Source organism: Mchenga conophoros, linkage group LG23, assembly GCF_057382185.1.
Source record: "Mchenga conophoros isolate Kocher_MC1m ecotype Shallow Benthic linkage group LG23, M_conophoros_male_GT1.1, whole genome shotgun sequence".
NCBI lineage: Eukaryota > Metazoa > Chordata > Actinopteri > Cichliformes > Cichlidae > Mchenga > Mchenga conophoros.
In genome coordinates, this window is record NC_140547.1 from 32,069,869 (window position 1) to 32,093,988 (window position 24,120).

General features: G+C 41.2%; 1 protein-coding gene across 3 annotated transcripts in view; it reads left to right on the forward strand.

Moving 5' to 3' along the window:
* xirp2a (xin actin binding repeat containing 2a) overlaps positions 1–18,511 on the forward strand; it is an 85,785-nt gene extending 67,274 nt beyond the window's left edge. For 2 of the 3 annotated variants that reach the window (XM_085265645.1, XM_085265646.1), the window contains 7 exons: positions 3,163–3,300; positions 4,758–4,838; positions 5,007–5,076; positions 5,428–5,531; positions 6,032–15,290; positions 16,235–16,368; positions 16,455–16,594. In XM_085265645.1, the coding sequence (XP_085121771.1) occupies positions 3,163–3,300; positions 4,758–4,838; positions 5,007–5,076; positions 5,428–5,531; positions 6,032–15,290; positions 16,235–16,329 (9,747 nt within the window). In that variant the 3' untranslated portion in view covers positions 16,330–16,368; positions 16,455–16,594. Of the gene's footprint in view, positions 1–3,162; positions 3,301–4,757; positions 4,839–5,006; positions 5,077–5,427; positions 5,532–6,031; positions 15,291–16,234; positions 16,369–16,454 lie in introns of all 3 variants that reach the window. The other variant, XM_085265647.1, reaches the window with a different exon arrangement.
* The last annotated feature ends 5,609 nt before the right edge of the window (positions 18,512–24,120 follow it).

A 24,120-nucleotide genomic window follows, 5' to 3' on the forward strand; every position in this document is an offset into this window, starting at 1 on the left:
TTAATTAAACCCACAAAAAATGAAAAAAAAAACTTCCAGAATATCCTTGAGTCATTAGTCATCATCAAGGACAAAAAAGTCTCAGAGGCTTAGAAGAGTCAGCATGTAATTTTAAAAATCACTAATTCAACTGTGGGAGCAGTTTTGTAAGCCAAGGCCAATACGGTAAGCCTGCTCTGTTTCTAAAACAAAACCGTACCTGCTGGAAATCACCTTTTCCTTATTTGTAAAATATGCTCTTCATCCTAAAGCACATAAAAGCCTATCACTACTTCCCACCATTTAAATGTTTTACAGTAAACGACAAGGTTGAAGCAGCTGCAGTGAAGTCTGTTAATGTTTTCTTTGCCAGACAACATAAGAGGGGAAGGATGGAGGCTTCAGTTTTTCATTAAAACCATCGTCAACTTTCATCTGAAGCTGATAAATAATCAATGTGGAGCATTCATCTGGTCACTCTGGCATGTTTCCAGAAGAGAACCCACCTCCCACTATCACCCTACTGCACGTGACAAACCAGAGCATGCAAACTATAAACACACACTAACAGAAAAATGGCTCAAATAGCTCCATGATGGTGATTTCCACTGCATAAACTCATTGCTCGTCAGGGGTCTGCAAGGCAACAAGCACTAACATCACTGTAAAGCACTCCAACCTTAGCTGACTCTCACGTGGTGTCTACTGACAGCTGCATCTGGATGTGTATGCATATGTGGGTGTGAGGGGAGCGGGGTTGTGGGTCAGTAGCTGTGAATACGAAAGGGAGGAGGCTACTCACCAGATGGAATTTCCATGGTTTTTTGCTCTCCACCTTTTACAGCTGTTTGTTATGTCAATATACACGTAACAGCATGCTTAATAATAGCAGAGGTCTTGATCAAGAGTATTCATTAATAATATAGCAAGGCTGTCTATTCAACGAGTCACAATACATAGAATACAAAAGAATATGCCCTGTACAAATTGTGTTGATAGAAATGTAATCAGGGTGTCATTACAAAGTCTGTCTATTCTTGTAGTATCTAAACTATCGCAATTTCACCAATGTAGCTACTCATAGCAGTTATTAAGAAGGGATCTGCCTAAAGACCTGCGAAACATCCAATATGCAACAACAAAATCATCACAACACATCTCGGGCTCACTTTTTCAGGTTCAGTATCTCATTTGTTGAATTAGAAATATGAAAATGTCATTTTTGGTAAAATGGTAAATGGCCTGTATTTGTATAGCACTTTTACTAGTCCCTAAGGACCCCAAAGCGCTTTACACAACCAGTCATCCACCCATTCACACACACATTGGTGATGGCAAGCTACATTGTAGCCACAGCCACCCTGGGGTGCACTGACAGAGGCGAGGCTGCCGGACACTGGCGCCACCGGGCCCTCTGACCACCACCAGTAGGCAACGGGTGAAGTGTCTTGCCCAAGGCCCAAGGACACAATGATCCAAGCCGGGGCTTGAACCGGCAACCTTCCGATTACAAGACGAACTCCCAACTCTTGAGCCACGATCTGCCTCAGCACAAAACAGAAGCTCCTGTCAGACATCATAGCAGCAAAGATGAACAGGCACATGGCTCAATACCAGTCCCCCAGTGGTAATCGAAACAACTGAGGCCGTGACCCCCAAACTGGGCGAGTGGTTTATCAAGTGATCCCAGGAGCAACATCCAACATCTTTGTCCAGAAGAGTGCAGTCCTAGGAACAGCAAAGATACCCCGCAGGACCCTCAAGCTCCCAGGTCTCTTTTAGAGGACCTGAACATAAAAGACTGCCCGCGGGGCAAGTGTGGATTTTTTTTTATTTGGAAGGTAGAGCAGGTCATCCACTAACTGGAAGGTTGGTGTTTTCTCCCTGGCTGCTACAGTCTGCATCGTGAAATATCCTCGGGCAAGAGGAAAGGGTTGCTCTCTGATGTGTTCATCAAAGTGTGAATGCATGTGAATGTTACATAGAAAGTACCAGTCCATTCCTACACTGTCAATTTTACAAAAGTGCTCTTCCTATAGGTATATAGTAATTCGCAATCTAAATGGCTCGTGACTTCACTACATCTAGACGTCAGTTTAAAGGAGACATATTCAATACATTCCGAATGTGTCTCTAACATACTCACGTGGCCATGTGAATGATTATCATTATCAATATCTGTTGTAGCAACCAGAACTGCTCTGCAATAACTTGCAAATATCACAGTAGCCCTCATTTGTATAAAAGAGGGAAGGTGGCGAGTCAGTATGTTACAAATACATTCTCACACACAAACACAAATATCAACAGCCACAAACTTGGCAATGTATGCAGAAGTCAACATATAAATGTCTTACTTAGGCTGTAACTAACAATCCCAAAAGGAGATTATTTTATCAAAAAGTCAGATTGCATTCTTACCCAGATCTCAGAGGGCGAGAATGCTTTCTCGATACAGATGTGATTTACTCAGTGATCATCAATCGTCCTCCTTTCCTTTCTTTGCCAAGAAATTGTTACTTTGTAAGCTCTAGTTTAAAGAATAATTCCTTCCTTGCGTTTTATTTAACCGAATAATCTGAAAGACTATATTTTCCACTGCTGTTTCAATCTCTGTTGCACTATATGCAAAAAGCAAATGAATTCCTGCTGGGCACCTGCATGTTTCTCAGGTTTATTTGAAGATACATCCAATCTTTACAACCTAGAGTTCTAAAGAAAAATGAATGTTAATGGCACAGCAGTGATTTCTTGGTTAAAAGAGCACTTATAGTGCCTAGGATTCTGAAAGTATTAGCATAATGCAATTTCTTTCACTTTTTTGTACTAGCATAATGCAAACAAATATAACATAACACAAACAGTGAGAACAGAGTTTAGTTTATCAAGGTAAGATCCAATCCCCTGAGAGAAACAGCAGATTGACAGTCTGTCCAAAAGGAAACGATAAGGCTTATACAAGGTATAATGGAATTTAATCATAAAAGTGGCCACTTTCATTCAGTAAATATTATTTTTTATGAGCAAAAATACACACAAGTGCCACAAAATAAGTCTTACGAAACTTGTTTATGCCAAACATGGAGAAAATGGGATATTATTACCATTTGACCGTTTTAATCTATAACACCTGTGTAGATGGACACTCTGGGGTGATTTTTGCCATCTGCTTTCTGCTGATAGATGATGCATGAGTCAGAGGCTTGTTCGCTGCCTGGAGGGCTGGCCAGTGTGAAGAGACAGTTTGAGAACCAGGAGTTTGCCGCCTCCTCCTCTCAGTCTACCATCACCCAGGTTCACTTCCAGCAGAGATCTGTCCAGGTGAGACCATAAGCATGGTCAATACATATTCTATGTGTTGACAAGCTGTGATGATTTTAGATAAAACAAAAGATTAGTTATAGTTGTTATTTTCCAAGGAAATATATTTCATACATTTGCTTTTTATGATCAGATGTAATGGTGCATTTTAAGCCGTTTCCTCATCACAAGGGGGTAGTTGAAGGCACACCAGGTATCTGTCCACATTTGAATGTGGAAGAGTTTTGCACCAAACATCCGAATCTATGCAGTCCCAAAAGGAATTTTGGTATTTTACTGGTGCTGAGCCAGCAAAAAATAAAAAAATAAACCACTACACTATGGAATTATGTCACAAAAGCAAGAGTGGAAAATCTGAGGCTGAAGTATGTTTGTGATATGGACTGCGTAACCTTTCCTAAACTAATGAATTGTTAGAGATAGTGAAGGTGGCAGATGAAAGGGAACATTTTTCTTCTTCCTACATAACTTGGAAAACAGGGCTTCGCTGTCCTGTCTGATCACAAGCTCCGTGTAACGTGAGAAACGTGAAAACGACTGGATAATTTGAATTCTACTGTAGCGTTTTATTGGAAAACCTTTGCTGGCATTGCTGAGGTGTCGTGGCAGGTCAAATCAAAGAGGGCACCTTCAACTTTGCTTGTCCATGTGACTCTGTCATCCAGTGCGTGAGGAAAATGCCAGAACGTGTTACTAGCAGCTTGGGACAGAGGCCGGATCTCAGTGAAGTAAGGTCAATTCCGGCCTTTCATACATTTTTCCCCATCTGCTCATTCAGGCGTGGAAGCAGAGTGGATTCATCGAGCCACGAGGACCTTGCTGAATGCTAAATTTTACATAGTTGTACATGAGGGGAAATGTCTGAGTGTATTTCATCGAGTGGTTTTGCCTTTGCTTCTATGCAGCAAAGGCAAAACCACTTTCCCCTCAAGTTTTTTTTTTTTTTTTTTTTTTTGCACAGGTGTAATATTGAATGCGTGTTTTGCATCAGGAAAGCTCGCATTACGACATAAGTGGTTTTTGAAGCACAGAACCCCCTCCCTCCATGTATCTTTCATGTTAACAGCAGAGGATACAAGCTCAAATATCATCCATCTCTTTCATCTCCTTCAAAATTGCATGAATCACAGTGGAGGAAAAGGCTGATTCAGTTTTATACAATTTTTGTAATCTATTGCTCCAACACCAAAATCCTCCTTTGGCAGCATTCAAACTTAGCAGCTCCCTGAGAAGCAGCATAGTAATGGAAAAACATTTGTTACCGACCACAGAGGGGCTTTATTAACCTTTTTCATGGTCTAAAAATTGCTTCCGTCCCGCTGTTTCCAACAGCTCGCAGTCATGAGGTGATAAAACTTCTTTCTTAGTGTGTGTGTGGCTATTTTTTAGCTGTGGGAGTGTGTTGGCACACTGAGAGGGGTTCAGCATGTCCACATTCCCATTTTTCTGTTTGACAGGAGATGTCAAGCTCCTCCGAGGTGACAGCGAGAAGCAGTGCCAGAGAGCTCACCCCCACCACAGCCCTCTCTCTCGAAGAGGTATTTGTCATAAGTTATAGGGTAGCATCCTACCTGTAATACACACAGACCTTACTATTAATTCTTTAGTAAATGAGCCTTATACCGAGCCTTTTATATCTCATTGACTAAAAACAGTCCAAGGCTTGAGTGCAGTTGCCAGTATACTGTTGATTTGTCTTTTCACAGGCGAGCCACAATCAAAGAGTCCACCAGAACGACGCGGCTGCCAGTTACGGGAACCACTACAATGAAACAGGTTATTCTGCTCATGCCTTTTATACTGTGATTTACAGGTTTTTATCACAGCACCCCTTACGTCCTGCATAATAATAATTGTTCTCTCTACACGCTGAATAAGGGAAGAGCTCTGAAAATGAGATGGAGTTCTGATGATTTTATATTCAGTGCATAGCAGCAAATCTAATCAGGGCAAAGTCAGGAAAGTAAAATATTGGAAAGGGAAATTGGGCAATCACCACTGCATGGTTTCAGAAAATGAAAACTACTCAGGTTTTTAATGAAATGATTTATTTCTCTTTCCAAACCCCCTGAGCTTCCCCACTACGAATGACTTAATGAGGCAGCCTTCTTCTCGTGTCTAATTCAGTTATGCTTGTCAGAGGAGAGGACGTACCAAAGGTTTCCACTCAGGCTTTGAAGCAGCAGTATGAAAAAACGATTGAGGAAGCTACACCAGCCAAGGAAATTAAGGTAATGATGCTGTCTGTTTATCGAAATAGATGATAGTTTGGGTTGTTTATTAGGTATCAGTATGAGGATATGGCCACATCATGAAATCATCAAAAGGAAATTGCGCATGCCATGAGTTGATGGGGAATAAATTGGATTGGATAAAAGGCCTCATGTCATTACACAGCTGAAGTCTGACAGTTTCACCGTTAAAGAGAAACCCCAGAAAAACACACACAAAAAAGAACGGTCGCATTACTGTCTGCAGTTCAATGAGTATTTCAATCAACATGTGTCAGCTTTTGTGCATTTACATCCAAATTAGAATTATTTGCGTCTAGCTTTAACTTTTCCAATCATTTTCATTTGAGGTGTAAAATGTGCAACTTCTTAATTCCTGCTCAGCTTCAAAGCTTTCCTCTCCACTACTTTTCATTCCACAAAATCAACATATTTTTTCCAAATACGATTCTAACCTCACTGTTCCTCTCTTTGTGATGAAAACGTCTTGTGAATCATAGGTTGATGTGGATTTTGACAAGTTTCAGTGGGCACCAGTGAACCAGTCCTCTAAAAAATCTGCTATGACAAGATATGAAGCTTCTTCCACTGTAAAGACAGCTTCTGCTTCATCAGTAGCATCTGCTTCAACAGTGGCTTCTGAGGTGACAGACCATTTCCCTCCTCCACCCGCAAACCTGCTGCAGGTGTCACAAAAAGTCCCAGACCACATTGTCTCTCCTCAGCCTCAGGAGTCGACATCTCAACATAAGTATACTATTAACAGGGAACAGTACTTAAAACACAAGAGCATGGCTGAAATAAAGCGCCTCTACAAACACATACACCCAGAAGTGCGCAAAAACCTTGAAGTTGACATTTTAAGTCAGCTCAGTGAAACAGAAATGACAGAGTTGGAGAGCAAGGAAGGGGTGGGTGACGTCCAGCAGGTGTGCTATATGTTTGAAAATGATGGCAACAGCTCCAGTAAGTGTTCGAGCCCTGACAGAGAATACCTGGAGTGGGATGAGATCCTTAAAGGTGAAGTGCAGTCCATGCGCTGGATGTTTGAAAACAAACCCTTAGATACGATTAAAGACGATACCCCTGATGAGAATGATGAGAAGACTATTGCCCAGCAGGAAATCATTGCTGGCAAAGATGTCAGATACACAGCTTGGATGTTCGAGACGCAGCCTATAGACACTCTGGGCGCAGAAACATCCGATACAACTGAGCAATCGCAAAAACAGACCGATCTAGCAAGAGGAGATGTCCGTACTGCGACGTGGCTCTTTGAAACGCAGCCGCTTGATTATCTGAATAAGATCTACCAAGAAGATGAACAGGAGACGGATGCTTGTGTGACTAAAGACATTACTGGTGGAGATGTGAAAACCGCCAGGTATCTGTTTGAGACCCAGCATCTGGATTGGTTGGGTAAAACAGAAACAATCGAGGAGAGTCACTTCCTCAACCTGAAGTCTGAGCTGGAAGAAATTAAGGGCAATGTGAAGACAACGTCCCGCATGTTTGACACACTGCCCATGTGTGTCATCAGAGGCGATTCAGGAGAGATGCTGGAAATCACTACCATTCGCAGAGAGGAGACAGAAAAAGGAGATGTGAAGACATCACGTTGGATGTTTGAAACCCAGCCTCTGGATATGATCAACAGAGACCCTGCCAAAGTAAAGCTGATATGTGGGATTTCCATGGAGGATAACATTCAAGGTGGTGTGAACAAAGGTAGATGGCTTTTCGAGACAAAGACACTCGACACAATCAAGGATGAAGAATGGGAGAGCTCAAAGAAGGAAAAAGATGAAATAATTGGAGCTGATGTAAGGAACCACTGTCTTGTTTTCGAGACTCAGCCTATGGATACTCTGAAAGATAATGCCAATGCTCGACCTTTACCCTCTGAGGAGATTGTAGGAGGTGATGTTCAATCAGCCAAACATCTGTTTGAAACAGTACCGATGGAAAATCTGAAAGAGCTGGTTGAAGTAGGAAAACTTAAGAAAACAATGGCAACAGAAGAAGAAAAGGGTGACGTGAGGCATCAAAGGTGGGTGTTTGAAAGTCAGCCCTTGGAGAATATAAGGGAGGAGAAAAAGGAGATTACAAGAACTGTGAATATTGAAGCGCTTGACAAAGGGGATGTGACAAACTACAAAGAAAGGTTTGAAAGCATGGATTTAAGTAAATGTGAGGGAATGCAGAAAATTCAGGTCGAAGGTGTCACAAGTGGCTATGTCAAGTCCAACAGAGTTCTCTTTGAATCAACCCCATTGTATGCTATGCAAGACAGCTCTGGCCATTACCATGAGGTAAGGACTGTGAGGCGTGAGGAGATTGTGAAAGGAGACGTTCGCAGTTGCAGATGGATGTTCGAGACGCGTCCTATTGATGAATTTGATGAAAGCATTAGTAAGTTTCAGATCATAAAGGGCATATCTAAACAGGAAATTGAGTCAGGGGATGTCAAAACAGCCAAGTGGCTGTTTGAAACCCAACCACTTGACACCATTCAATTTTTCGGTAATTTTGAGAATGAAGATAATAAAACTAACAAAAGTATTCAGATTGAGAAAGGAGATGTAAAGACTTGTAGGTGGCTATTTGAAACTCAGCCAATGGATGTTTTGTATGAAAAAGTGGATAAGAGTGAGTCCGATGTTGAAGAAGTGCAAAAAGGTGACGTAAAAACATGTACTTGGCTCTTTGAGACACAGACACTAGACAACATACGAGATCATTCAGAGTCAGAGACCATCCTGAAGACCTGCACTGTAAAGCAGGAGGATGTTCAGGGAAAAGACGTGCGGCTGGCTCGCTTCCTCTTTGAAACAGAGAATCTGGAAAACATCACTGGGGAGGACAGCAGCTCTTTCAGGAGAGTCACAGAAATCGACATCCAGTCCGGTGATGTTTCCAGGATGAAGTACATCTTTGAGAATTGCTCCTCTGACATTATGAGCTCCACCTCTGAGGAGACAATGCAGAAGCTGAAGGTGCAACAAGCTCAGGACCTCCAGAGGGGAAATGTGGTCAACTGCACTTGGAAGTTCGAGAACCAGCCGATTGATGCGATCCGTGATGAAGGCACTGAGGCAAGGGAAATTCGCACAGTAACTGATGTTCAGGGAGGTGATGTTGATAAAGGCCGCTTTATTTTTGAGACATTCTCTCTGGATCAAATTAAAGAGGAGTCCACTGAGAGTGATATTTCAAAACTCTCCAGTATCTTTAGAGATGAAATAGAGAAAGGGGATGTGAAAAATTACACCATGATGTTTGAAACCCAGCCTCTCTATGCCATCTGTGACAAAGAAGGCCACTATCATGAAGTAACTACAGTTACTAAAGAAGAAATCATGAGAGGAGATGTGGTGGGGGCCCGATGGCTGTTTGAGACAAAGCCTTTGGATTCAATTAGAGATTCTGAGGAGGTGTATGTTATTAAAGCTGTGACTGAGGAAGGTATCAGCAAAAAGGATGTTAGCTCTGCCAGGTGGAGGTTTGAAACGCAACCTCTGGACGAAATTACAGAGGAGATAAAAGTGAGGTCAAAGACAGTTGAAGATATCCAAGGCGGCGATGTGAAGAAAAATAAGCAGCGTTTTGAGACTGATGAGATGTCTCAAAAGTACATCAGAACTGTTAGCATGAGTGAAATCCAAAAAGGCGACGTTAGAGCTGCCACATGGATGTTTGAAACCCGCACGATTGATGAGATACGCAGTGATGGCGCAGAGTATGATGGCATGGAAAGAGTGACAAAAGAGGAAGTAATGAAAGGGGATGTCAAGCAGTCTGTGTGGCTCTTTGAGAAGCAGCCGCTTGATAGAATCAAAGAGAGTGATGGCACAGATCTTGTTGTGATAAAGGAGGAAATCCCACAGGCTGATGTGAAGACGACAACATGGCTGTTTGAAAGCACTCCATTTCATGAATTCAATGAGAGCAATGTGGAAAAGACAGAGATAATTGGTAAAAGTGTCAAAGAAACACTTGAGGAACTTTATTCTCAGAAAATGGTGGACTCACAGGGTATTCTTATTGAAGCGGATGAGATTGGAGATGTCCGCATGGCAAAGTATAAACTCATGAACCAGGAGACTCCTCAGATCCAAAAAGAAGAGATTATTAGAGGGGATCTGAGCAACATAATGATGAACCTCCTGAACTGCAGGGAGACCACTGAAAGGGTCATAACTATCGACGAGGAGGAGCGTGGGGACATCAGCACCACTGTGATGCAGCTATTCAACCAGGAAAGGGGAATCAATGTTGAGAAAGAGGAAATTATCCGTGGTGACATTCAAGAGGCCATGAGCAATCTCCTCAAGAGGGAAGGCTCCTCCAAGCGTGGCATTCTGATTCAAGAGGATGAGAAAGGAGACGTTAGGATGACTATCTACTCTCTTTTAAATAAGGAGGAGAGGGCTGGCATGGAAAAAGAGGATATCATTCAAGGAAATGTCAGCAAAACTCTTTATCGCCTTCTCTCCAACTCAGATGGAGAAGACTCTAAAAAGATAAAGGTTTTAGACACGGAGCGGGGTAATGTCAGCTTTTACTCCACATGCATTGAGTCCGGAGCTTTGGATTACCTGAGGCAGCTCCAGTATGAATCGGATGAACTCCAAGAAAAAGTCCAAAAAGAGCGCATTATAGGCGGCGACATCGAGGAGACCAAAATATTGCTGCGGAAGAATCAGCAAGAGATCGGTCGCACAGTAACAGAGGATGATATAGTTCCTGGTGATGTGCACAGCATTGTTAAGGTTTTTATGACAGAGCCTACTGTCACATACAGAAATCTAGAGAAAAAGGACATTGTTAAAGGCAACCTCAGTGCAGCTTTGGATTCACTGACCCAAGCCATCAATCAGAAAGTGGTAATAGAGAAAGAGGAGGTGGTAAAAGGAGACATACCCACTACTATGAAGTCTCTGGAGGAGGCCCAGAATCAAGCCAAAGAAATGGAAAAGCCTGAAATCATCAAAGGAGACATCAGGGGGGCTCTCGAGTCACTGGAGAAATCTGCGTCCAGCAAAACCGACGCAGCTGTTGAAGATTTAGTGCCAGGTGATATTAAGGGCACCTTGAAGTCCCTCGAGGAGGCAAAGCAAGCTGTGAAAGAGGTGGAAAAAGAGGAGATTGTTAAAGGAAATATCCACACAGCCATGCAAAGTTTACATGAGGCATCAAACGAGAAAAAGGTTTATCAGCACCAAGTGAGCGAGCAAGGTGATGTTAAAGCCACCATCCAGCTCTTGCTGCAGCCAACAACGTCCCCAAGAATGCAACACAGAGGGAGCCATGAAGGGGATGTGAAAACATCCATTAAATCACTTTATGAAGGACAGGAGATGACACAGGTGGAAAACGAAGATGTTGTGAAAGGTGACGTTCAAGGGACAATAAAGTGCCTAATGCAAAAAAAGCAGTATTCAAAACCCAAGCGCATGTATCCTGCCAAGAAGGGAAAAGCGCCCATGCAAAACACATTAACTGTAAAACAAGAGAAGCATGAATGTGCACATGAAGTTAAGAGCGAGAGTGTTGCAGTCAGTCCAGCCCCCGCTGTGAAAAACCTCTCTCTGAGTGGTGAGTCACAGAAGCACACACAGAAGCAGCATGAAAACAAATCGTTGAAAACACAGGTAATAACCCAAGAGGACCGCTCTGTTACTATAGCCAAAACAGACAATCCTGCAGGGGCCTCTCAACTGAAGAGCACGAAAGAACAGAAACAGAAAATACAGGCAACCAAGCCTGTTATGATAAAGAATAAACAAATGATTAATAAAGATCAAACAGATGTGAGGGCTGCTGATGTGTCGGTGGTGAAAGAGGAGCAAAGCACATCACAGGCGAACATTTCAAACAGGCAAATGTGTGAGACAAAGACGATCAAACAGGTGCACACTACGGTGACGGAGAAAACTGTTGTGCACAAGCAAAATATAACGGAGCAGGTGTCAATGTGTCAAAAGCAAACAGAAAATAAGGCTCTCGTACAAAAACAGAACGTAAAGAATATGAAGGTGGATAACCATAGCCTTGACATGAGAGGGAAAGGTGTGAATAAAAAGCCAGTGAAGCCAGAGATTCACTTTCCCCCTCCTCCGTCCTCGCCGCCTCCCCCATCAGAGTCTGAGCTCTCCCTCCCTCCACCGCCTTCACCAGTGACTGAGAGCCCAACACCCCCCATGTACCGGCCTTCGATGATGAGGCAAGACAGCGACCTCCCTCCCCCACCTCCACCACCTCCACCTCCTATGGAATGCATAAAGTCTGAGCCCGAATTTTTCCCTCTTCCTCCACCTCCTCCACCACCACCCTCTGCGAGCGCACAAGATTTTCTCCCTCCACCTCCCTCACAGCAGGAGCTTAATGCAATGCCGCAGCCTTCCCCTGCAAGGCCAGGGAAACCCATTAGCAGACCTTTATTCAAAGTGCCCAAGCAACCAGAACCACAGCAGCCCATACAAGTTAAGCCCAAATGGCAGAAAAAACAACCCACTCCTCCGCCGCCTCCACCTCAGCTCCCTCCTGAGCAAGAAAAAGCTGTGTCAACAGTCAAGAAAGTAGAAGCTAAAGTTAAGGAGGTGAAACAGGAAATAACCCAACAGGTTGAAATCAGCAATCAGACTGAGTCAACAGCAATGTCCCAAACAAAAGTATCAAGCATTCCAGTTGCAAAATCAGTCCAAAAGCAAAGCCCACAGCCACCTAAAAAAGTATTTGTTCCTCCAATTAAACTGCCTCCAACTCCAGACCCTGATTCAGCATCCAAAGCTAGACCTTATGCTCGCAAATTTAAAACCCCACTCATGTTTGCAGAGGAAAGGTACCGCCAAGAAAGGCTGGAGAAGGATGAAATGGAGAGGAGTAAAGTGAATACCCCCACTTCTCCCCCAAGTAATATACAGTCATTTGATGCTAATGCTCAGCATCCTGCAGCAGAAAACACTGAGAAAAAAGTAGATATAGCGACAATAGAAAAGGCCGAAAAAGCTAAAACTGTTTCCAAACAAGCAATAGCGGTCCAGGACATGCCTTCTAAGAAAGCCACTTCCCAAATCCCTTTGAGCAAACCTTTGATCTCAGTGGTAAATAAGAAAGCAGCTGCTGGATCTTCAAATGTTTCCAGACAGCAATCCTCGGAAAAAAATCTAGCCTTTGCCGAAGTTAATAAAAAGGGACAAACTACATCCGCCAATCAGACTGCTTCTGTTTCTCATGCTCACCATGAGGTTTTACAAAATGAAGTCCAGTTGTGCTCGAACTTGGCCACTTTTTCACTCCAAGAGCAGCAGCAGATTATTAAGAAATCTAGCACCAAGTCTGTTACTGCCACACAGGGAGCGGCCCATGAAAATGTAGATCTTCAAGGCCAGGTCACATTGAAAGCTGAAGATGTAAGGAATATTAATGTGCCTTTGACTCAGGTGGAGAAAATTAGTCCCCCTCAACCCACTAAAATTCCAAAGGTGACTCCAAGTTTCAAGGTAAAAACCTTTAAGATGCCGGTGGAGAAGAAAGAAGAGAAAAGTGACAGTTTGGGACAAAAGAAAAGTGAAATGAATTTACAGCAAGAGAAAAGTAATGTGTCACAGAAAAGTGAAACCAAAGTGAGTCTGGAAGGCAACCTGCTAATTTCCACGAGAACTGAGGTGAAAACAGAAGTGAAAGGAAAAGAGAAAAAAAGCCAAGTGACCCAACCTGTGAAGGAAGTTGAAGTAGACGTTCACACAAGAAAGGGAAAGCAGGTGCAAAAACATGAGACAGAAGTAAAACTGTCGCCATCAGTTACTGTGTTAACACCCAAGGTGGCTAAGATAACATGTGAAGCAACCCAACAGGGACAAGGCCATGTAGCTGTCTCCCACAGTCAGCAGAGCGTGAAGACAGAGGAGATTCAAAGACAAGAGGAGGTGGTTGTGACTGAGAGTGTGGTACAGCAAAGGCTTCAGAGGCAAGAGGCTGTTCAGATGCAAAAACAGCAAATGAAGCTGCAAGCGGTGGAGATAAATAAAACTCAGATCAAAGCAGGAAAGTCAAAAGGTGAGCCTAAGGATGTGTCTGTGAAAGGGGCAGGCAAAATTTCCCACAAAGACGAGGCTTACCATGAAGACATCACCGATTTAGAGAAATGCACTGTAACTCATAAGCTGCTCACTCAAATGAAAGAGCTGGAGGGCGCGCCAAGCAAAATAGACTCCAGCACTGTCAGGACGATTTTAAGTGAAGTCCCTGACTGGATAATGGGCTCAGATGAGAAGAAGAATTTAAGTGAAATTGCTAAGCAGCAAAGCAAGAAAAAGTTGAAAGAGATTATGGTTTATGTCAAAAATATAATTGAAACAAAGCTCGCATTTTTTGAGAAAAACCTGACAACAGTGGAAAAGGAGGAAAGAAAAGACAAAGACAACCAGCCCGTGCCACCGCCAGTGCCTCCAAGACCAGAGAAGAAAGTTTTCGGTGGGGCGACTGCAAAGATATCAAAGATAAGCACTGGCTCCTCCAGTGCTGAAAAGAAAGTAGTGGAAGAGAAAAAGTCCCCTCAGGAGAACAGAGTGCATAAGGAGCTGAGTGAAGGAGCCGATCACAGGGTGTCCTCTCCATTAGCAAGCATCCGCACTCCATCTCCTACTTTTATTAGTATTGAGTCCAGGAGAGTTGACTCGCCACTCAGAGTGACACCTTCTCCTCCACCCTACAAATCAATCGGAACCCCTCCACCACATCATGGCAAGTCACATACGCCTACATCTACCTTTAGCAGGGCCACACCTTCTCCCACACTGAGTCGCTCAGAGAAGCTGGTGAAACTGGGGGATGCCACATCAAAGCTTTCTCACATTATCACCCTTCCTCCTCTCGTGCCAGTTCCCGAATGTTTTGCTGCTGAAAAAGAGCGAACATCCCCGTTTAGAGACAGGGAGACCCTCATTGAGAGAAACGAGCAAGGCTTGACGGATGTCGCAGAAATGGTGGATTCCATGATGACAGTGAAGGATAAAAAGTCTTTCTTTGAGGAGGCCCAGAGAGCGGAGGTTAAAAAGATGTACATCCGGAAGGATCCAATAGATATCCCTGAGCGGTTGGGACCTGATAGTGAGGAAGTCACTGAAACCGTTGCCATAGATATTCTTAAAGAGGATCTCCCTAGAGTTGACTTGTCAAAGCTTGTAAACAGATTTGAATCTCCGAAACCAAAAGTTTACACCAGAAAAGATCCTATTGTAATAGCAGAGAGGCTGGGGAGTGACACAGAGGAAACAGAGACTGAACCACATGCGCCAAGAACCGAAGACATCCCCACACTCAATGTCAAAGCAATCAAGGATGTGTTCGAGACGGGAGAGCATAGTTCTCAAGCAGCCAGAGAGCTTAGAGAACAAATAGAAAGAAGAGAACCTGAAGCAGCCTGCTCCGGGCAGGCGGGTCACTCTGAAGCGACATCAGTCACTGAGCAATTCTGCACCATTGATAACTTTGGAAATATGACAAGACAGATGAAGAGCGAGGTGCATTCTGGGAGTTCCCTGACCCGTGGTAACCCTCCGTCCTACGCAGACGTTGTGAGGGGAAGAGTTCCTACTGTTGCTGTGCCCCCTGAGGCCTCCTCCGAAGAACTGCTGAGAAACTTCCAGCAATCATGGGCTGAAAGCCAAGGAGTTTTCCAGAACCTGGGCTTCAGTGTCATGGAGCAGAGGACTTCGCAGATTATAACGCACCAGCAGCAGAGTGTCGTGACGGGTAAACTGAGCTGTGGCATGAGGCATGATGGGGTGGTGAACATGCTTTGTGTGGGGAATTTTTAAGGAATCGGCTGCACTGTGTGGAAAGATAAAAAGCATTAACTTTCAGAATGTGTTTTTCTAACACTTGATTTTCTTTCATGTGTTTTCATTTGTCAGAAAGGTTAAAACTCACTGTTTGTATCCTGGCAGTTTTATGCTTTTTAATATTCACAGGTTACATTTTGTTCCTGTTTATCCACATGTCTGCTGTGTGAAACTAGCAATGATGCTAATATATTGAACTAATATATCTCCTGCCTGGGTGTGAGATGCTGTTTTTGTCTGTGAAACAACAAAGAACCGCCTGAAAACTCATCAAGGAAAAAACAAACAACAGCTTTAATGTGAATTCTTTTCTTTTCTGAAATGGATTCACCACATGTCAGTGCTTCCTTTTTCCAACATCGTTTTTTGAATCAACATTTTTTCATTTCACAGCATAAGATTCCCAAATAATCAATAATAATAATAATTATTATTATTCATATTTTTATTGTAATCATGACATCTAACACAAATATAAAATTTCTCTCCCATTTTGAGAACTCTATTAATATTCTATGATTAAGAAGATCGGAAGAGTTTTATTAACTTTTATTAACTGTTCAGTTTATAGTTAACAAACTCAAAACAATCAAGCAGAAACAAACAAAAGGATTTGGACTGCGTTCAAGTAAACACAGTCGGGTCCGAGATAAATCTGAAGGATGACTAAAATAATTATAATTGATAAAAAAAAACATCTACTTATTAGCTTTATGAACTTTGCTAAAAGTTTTGCTTTCTGCAGCTTTTCCAATCCTTTATTTTATTATCATTTGTTTTTTTGAGACTAATAGAAATCATTTCTCTATTATTAGTTACAGATTACAAATTAAAATGTTTCCTTCTCTTTTGCAGAAAATTCGAATTCCAGAGTCCGAACTGTGCAGGGCATGTCGGAAGAGAGTGTACCCCATGGAATCTCTGATTGCGGACAAACAAAACTTCCATAAAAGCTGCTTTCGCTGTGAGCACTGCAAAGGCAAACTAAGGTGGCGCTACTTCACACAGCAAACGCATTCTTTGCCTTTTTATTTTCCTCTGTTTTAACTTGTCTACTTTCTTTAAAAAAAAACAGCCTTGGCAACTACGCCTCTCTCCATGGACGCATGTACTGCAAGCCACACTACAAGCAACTGTTCAAGTCCAAAGGAAATTATGACGAAGGATTTGGACAAAAACCACACAAAGAACTTTGGAATAATAAGAACACGCAGAACTCTGTCATGAAATCACCGTCACCTGAAAAGAAAGTCATGGATTCCAAATATTCCACTGCTCACAGTACCTTAGCCACCCAGGATTATGATGGAAGCAAATCAGCTGATGAGAGCAAAAAGCCCACAAATAAGATTTCCGTAGTGTGGCCTCCCCAGCCAGATTCCCCTAAAAAATCCTTTGCAATCGAGGAGGAGTTGAAGGTGGTTAAGCCATCATGGCCCCCTAAGGAGGGCTCAGCTCAGGAAAACGAGCACCTAAATCAGCCTGTGAAGTCCTCATTAAAAGACACCGTTGCTCCTTCAGCTGAAGTACAAAATGGACTCCAGGAAAATAACAAGGTGCATGAGAGTGCCTGTTTAACAGAGAGTGTAAAAAAGCCCGAAGAGACTCCAGCACAGTCCAAGTTTCTGACCTCCTCTGTAGCAGCCGCTGAGGAGCCAGCGGGTGTCAGTCACACTCGAGAAAGTAAAGAGTCAAACAGCGGCTCGGAGGCTGCGGCACAAAGGGATTCTGAAATGTACTCTGAAGTGCACCCAGGAGTGGAGGAGAAAGAACAAAGTGAAGGGAATGATGGCGGAGATGGAGAAAGCGTGAAAGTGCCAGAAGAGAATGAAGAGAAAAGTGCAGGAAGAAGGGAGAATGTGAAAGTAAATGGACATGACAGGCAGGTAGAAAGTGCAGCATTTGAGAGTGAAGGCCAGAAGGAGATAGATAAGGGAAATAATGAAAGCATGAACAATGGGGAGGCAGTAAAGGTCACATTAATAGATGAGCAGACAACAGCAGGACAGGCGCTGAATGCTAACTCCAATAATAATAATAGTAATAATAATAATGACCAGACATTGTTTGACCATGAAACTCTGCTCGAAGGGCTTAACAAGGCTGAGGGAAATAAAAATCATCTGCAGGCTTTGACAGATACAGCTAGAGCAACAGATTCATCTCAGGCCGATCCCTTTAAAGAATCAAAATGGATGCCAAGTGAAGTGTTGGAGTTGGCACAGACAGATGATGCTTTTGTGCCAGAGGGTGCCAAATGTCCTGAAGCCACAGATTGCTTTTCAGATACAAATTTCTTCACAGAAACAGGCGAGGGAATGCTGGCTGTCAAACACGAGGCCACCGAGCCAAAGATTAGCACATCAAGCTTCCTGGAGGACATTTTCGCCGGCTTGAGTACCAGCAGCTCCAGCCTGCTATCTGATTTCAAATCTGACATCTTCAGTCAATCTGCCGGGGAGAAGCCTCCGGCCTCAGTGCTGGATGACCTTTTGGATTTTGGGATGGACCCGAGAGATGTGAGGGGAAAAGATGAGAAGAGCGACAGCTTTGCCACAGACTACAGTGCAGGAAGGGACGGTATTTCTCTGTGGGCAGAGGAAGACGACGAAGACCTGACAGTGGAGGAGCAGATCAAGAGGAACAGATACTACGATAGTGAGGAGAGTGACAATGCTTAAATTTTGGGCCCATTCAGCTAATAATGACAACATGTGTTTTCACCTGTCCATGGAGAGATGAACAGCTCTGATTGAATTTAGCGTTTTTGTACTGAGTTTTTTGAATCTAGTCTTGTTTGATGGAGACTGAGTGCACCTGGTGTGCAGAGGAATGGATATCTGTTCTCTGTTTATGTTACGTTGGATCTATATATTTGCTGACTGATCTAAATAAAGCTATATTTTCAAACTTTGCAGTATATTAGGTAATTACAAGCAGTTGATTTTCTTTAAATCAGCATAAGGAGGTTTTTTTTTTTCATTTCTATTTTGTCTTCTGTTTGAAATAAAGCTTCATAAACTTAACAGTATGTGACTCCTGTAATGACTTATTGCAGAGACAGGCAGAAGCAGTAGTGAACCATATCTAAATCCTTGTCTGGGTGGTCAGTGCGCCTCACCTGCTGAAATTTCCTTGGTAAAAGACGTATTGATTTTCACTGATCGAGCAGACCTGCTGTACGAGTTACAGATTTTTCCATTACGTGGCTTTTGTCATCTCCTCAGTTACAGTTTGAACATGTGAGGTAATTAGCTGGCAAGCGAATATATACTGCAGTGTTAATTACAGCAGCAAAAAAAAAAAAAAAACACTACAGGACTTTAGAAAAAAGTGATGGCTTCACAAATTTTGTGCAGGTCCCATTACATTATGCTGACAGATCCTTTAAGTTGAGGAAGTATTGTTGCTGCTTTAATAATTCAGCATCCTTTCCTGAAAGGCTGTTTGGCATCTTTTTAATTGGGGTATATTTTTTCCAAGTAATGTTTTAATGGACAATCCAACAAGAATGCCATTTTTACAGATGGGATTTGTGGGCAGAAGGTAGTAATGATACAATAAAAAACCCAAATGGTATTCAATTTTGCAATTAAAACACATTTATCTATAAGGGTGTTCTGAACTCTTGGTACGCTGATCTTAGCTTAATACCATAAATGCAGTTGTCTTCTATTGGTCCATTAGCAAGTTCATGGAAGGTAAAGTAAATTATTCTGAAGCAAGAGGACCAATTCCTGATTCAGCTTATTTAGTTACAACAGTGACTTAGTCTGCAATAAGTAAGTGAAGCTGGGTTGAACTGGATGATTCTCAAATTTTTATATATTAACTGATTAAAAAGGTCTCAAGAAAAGGTAATGTACCGCATAAATCTGTCATGAAAGATGGCCAAGAGCTTCCTTTAAGTTATCATTACCATAAACAATCATTGTTCTCATTAATATCATTAATATACTTACATCATATGGGAAAAAAGGCTATATATATACAGGCTATTGGTATCGATAAAAACTACCTGGGACTCTTGTTTTGAACATTATCAACTACACTAATAGTTGCCTACTGGTGGTGGTCAGAGGGCCCGGTGGCGCCAGTGTTCGGCAGCCTCGCCTCTGTCAATGCGCCCCAGGGCAGCTGTGGCTACAATGTAGCTTGCCATCACCAGTGTGTGAATGAGTGTGTGAATGGGTGGATGACTGGATATGTAAAGCGCTTTGAGGTCCTTAGGGACTAGTAAAGCGCTATATAAATACAGGCCATTTACCATTTGTTTTGAACATTATCAGCTACACTGTTAAAAAAAACATCTTAAAAGAACAGTAATATTCCGGCAGCTGGGGCGCCAAAATACGACCGTAAAAAAACAGAAAATAACTCCCGCATAAAAATACGGTTATTTCCAGTAATGAAAATACAATTAGTTGCGCTATTTTGACATTGGATCTCGCTTTTTTCAAGTGCCGCTAAACATTAAATTAGGAACATGTTAACGTGATTAAACAATGAAATCATCTATAAATAGGAAAAAAAACCATCTTAAAAGAACGGTAATATTCGGGCAGCTGGGGCGCCAAAATACGACTGTAAAAAAACTGAAAATAACTGTCCCATAAAAATACGGTTATTTTCAGTAATGAAAATAGTTTGTTGCGCTAATTTTACATGGGATTCTGCCTTTTCCAAGTGCTTTTAGACATTAAATTAGAAACATTTTAACGTGATCAAACAATGAAATTACCTATAAACAAGGTCAATGAATGTGGCAATATGAATCACATGCCCTGGTACAGAGGCGAGGCTGCCATATCGCACCATCAGCCCCTCTGGCCATCACCAGTAGGCGGTAGGTGAAGAGTATCCGAGCCGGGGCTCGAACCGGCAACCTTCTGATCACAAGGCGAACTGCCAACTCTTGAGCCATGATCGCCCTAAATAGCAATGATAATAATACTTATGTGATGTAACACAAGCTTATAGGAACCATGTTATATACTTTTCCATAGCATTACATTTGAATTCAACAGTTCAATCTTTCAAATAATGGACAGACATTTGTGAAATCATGATACATTTGTGAATGTATTTTAACAATCTAAATATGCATATGTACAGACAGATACATTTAATAATCATGAAAATTATGTTTTATTACATTTACAGTGATTTTACGTTGATTTACATTTGAAATGTTAAATCACAGTCTATTTATGTGAATTTAATGATATTCTAGAAGAACAGTACAAAACTGTGAAATACACAGTAACATACTTTTATATTACAATTTTTTTTACAGTGTGGCAGATGGTAAATGATAATCTGACATTTCCTCAGTGTCTCCATTTTGTCACTATTTATGCCTATGCATCCAGAATCAACCCTCTACAGACTCCATGTACTGCACCTCAATCTACAGTCACACATATGAGTCACTCAAGACAAAGTGTGTATATGTCAAGGAGCGAAAAAGTACAGAAACACTAATAAACTGATATAATCCCTGTCCTTTTCTTTCTTGGTAGAAGCTGCAGTGAAGATCTGAATGTTTGTAACAGTTCTGGTGTCATGCTTTGCCAAAAGGTGGATCCAAAGAGCAAACCCAGGCAACACTTGGCAAGTTTAAAGAAGTCATAGTTAAGAAGTGAATGGTTTACTGATAGAGAGCAGTTGGCAGGGAGATTTAGCAGCACTACAGGTTTGCATATGGGAGCCCTGTCAAAGAAGAGATAAAGAATTACCAGGAGTCGAAGAGGAGAATATGGTCCACCTGTGATAGTCATTAGTTTTATTAGTTATTAGTATAGTTAAGAGTGAATGGAAACTTAGAGATTGTTTGTGGGCAGTTGGTGGATATCCAAGTTTGGTTAATTATGGAATTAATAATGACGACCATGATCTGTCAGAGAAATCTTGCAAACTCAGGCCGTGTATACTCCATATTTGATTACTAGACAGGTGTACGGAGAGCTTCTTCAATGGAGAAACTCCACTCAGGATGGACTCAGAGGAGCCAGAACAACTACTCTACATGACACTTAATAGCAAAGAATATTAAGAAAAACAAGATCTTTCATTTACATTTGAAATGTGAAATCACAGTCTATTTACGTAACTTTAATGATATTCTAGAAGAACAGAACAAAACTGTAAAATGCACAGTAAAACACTTTTATATTAGGATTTTTTCCTACAGTGCTCCATACCCGTGACCTTGTGGTTGTTAGTTCACATTCATTGGCCGATGCTTAGCATCATGTTATTATGTGTCCCAACATCCAATGGCATGTCACATTGTTTTTATGGCCACACCCTCACCCCAGAGGCCTATTTCTGTTCAGGAATGTTGTGAATACTTTGAGATTTATATTAATTCCAATTCCTATCTCTACATTTATTTTTTTAAATATATAATTAGCACAGCATGGCCGTGCAATGATTTATGTTTTTTTTAGTTATTAATTATTCCTATTAATTATATTTTCACTTGTTACCTCTGAATTATTGAATCAGACCTAGATGACATGAAATTTTCAGCAAAATTATAATTCAAATATTCCTTTAATTGTTGATTATTCTCATTAATTTTCAATCATTTTATATATTTTTCCATAGTATTACATTTGAATTTAACAGATCATTCTCTCACATAACAGACACATATTCGTGAAATTATGATACATTTCTGAATGTATTTTTACAATCTAAATATGCATGTGTACAAAAATATATATTTAAAAAACAAGTAAATTGTGTTTTACTATATTTGCAGTGCTGTTATGTTATTTTACCTTTGACATGTAAAATCACAGTTTACTTATGTAAATTTAATGATATTCTAGGAAGACAGTACAAAACTGTAAAATATACAGTAAGATACTTTGACATTACTATTTTCTGGAACAGTGTAAACAAAGGGCTCTTATCTTAGATGTTGCCCATAGGTGGCATCTTCTCTCAACAAGTAGTCTCAGTATGTCTTTATCCACTCATTTATTGGATAGATTAGTGAAAAGATGCAGAAGTGCATTAAAAGCCTGAACAAGGGAGTTTGACTGTTTGTAGTGACATGAGTATGTTGACTTCCAACCAGGTCACTCAAATTCAGGTGTTATCTGATCGAGTTGTTTTCTCTTTTTTCTCCATCTTAGTGTTATTCTTGCCCCTGAATGGAAGGAGTATGTAATCAGTTCTGTTTGTTTATCTGTCTGTTTGTTAGTTAGCAGGCTGGCATCTACAGTTTTCAAGATATCAATTTTAAATTTTGTGTGATAATAATTTATAATAATTTGCCCTCCCCAGGTTAACAACAGCCTCTACTACTCATGTCTGTGAGGAAGATTATTGCAACATGTTGATTATTGCAACAAATACATGTTAGTAAGTGCTAAACATACACAATTATGGCTGAATCAGACAGTTCAAATGCTGCTATTAGACTGTGAGGGAAATGCTGTGCCACAGTTTGGTAAGAAACATAAAGAACACTAACCATTCATGAAAACAAACAACGTAAATGTTAACTGCTTTTTTTAAGACCCTACAATAATAGAGAGAAAATAATAATCATCAACAACCCCTTCTGAAAAAGCACTTGGCAACAGTGGAAAAACTCCCTTTTAATAGGAAGAAGCCTCCAGCGGGACCAAGTTCAGAGATCTGGAAATTCATGAAAATTTTCTTTTTCAGGTCTACTCAAGCAAACATGTACACAAAGCTAAGAAACCAAATTGGAAACAAAAAAAAACAATAGAAAACAAACCAAGTGAAAAAGACTGACCAGCCAATAAAAGACTGTGCAATTGTTCTTGAAATTTTACAGTATTTATAACATACTACACTTAAACATCCGGTGCATTTTTTACTGATAAAATCAATTCAATATGGAGAGATAATTAGAAGAAACTGAAGATGATATATTGATATATAGAATTCAATTAAGGTATCTGGCAGTTAGACTCTGATGGCCCATTACTGCAGAATGGAATCCCAGTGGTGATGGGGATTAGGACAGAACCTGCTGGAGTGCAGATACTGGTGGTGGAGATGAAGACGGAGGTTTGAATGGAGCCTGAGGAACAAGGGAGATGAGGGCAGAGGTGGGTTGCACAAAGGCGTTTGAAAGGGTGAATGACAGATGAGCAGTGAGATTTAAAGTATGCAGAGTGCAGGCTGATTGGCCTAAAGAAGGCCAGCAGAAAGACTATTGGACTAGACTAATTATGTCACAATGAGCTTGATAGTAAAGCTTAGATTAGTGACCAAACATGTGGGAAGCAGACAAATGTGTGACTACAGGTCTTCCTTATTGAACTTAAGCTTCATTAAAAAATCAGGTAAAGGATGGAGGGCAAAATCTGAGTTTTCTGGAATTGTGTATTCAAATGTGTTTGTTTGAAGAAGTCTGAAGCCCAAAAAAAATAAAAATAAAATGGGGCCGTATTTCAATATTAATTTTAAAATATAATAACTTTTAGGCGATATACTGTTTACATTTGATGTGTGCTTTAAGCCATAGCTTCTTTATTCTTACGTTTTTAATTGGGGCAATAGACCTTTAAAACATGAATCCAACTTTATTTATATAGTGTCAAATCACAGGAACAGTTGCCTCAATGCAGTTTAAATTGTAAGGTAAAAGACCCTACAATAGAAAACATTTCAGTTATGCTAAGAACATATCCCTACAGCTCATACACAAATCTTTACCTTTAACTTACTTTTCTTCTCAACTTTTCAAACCT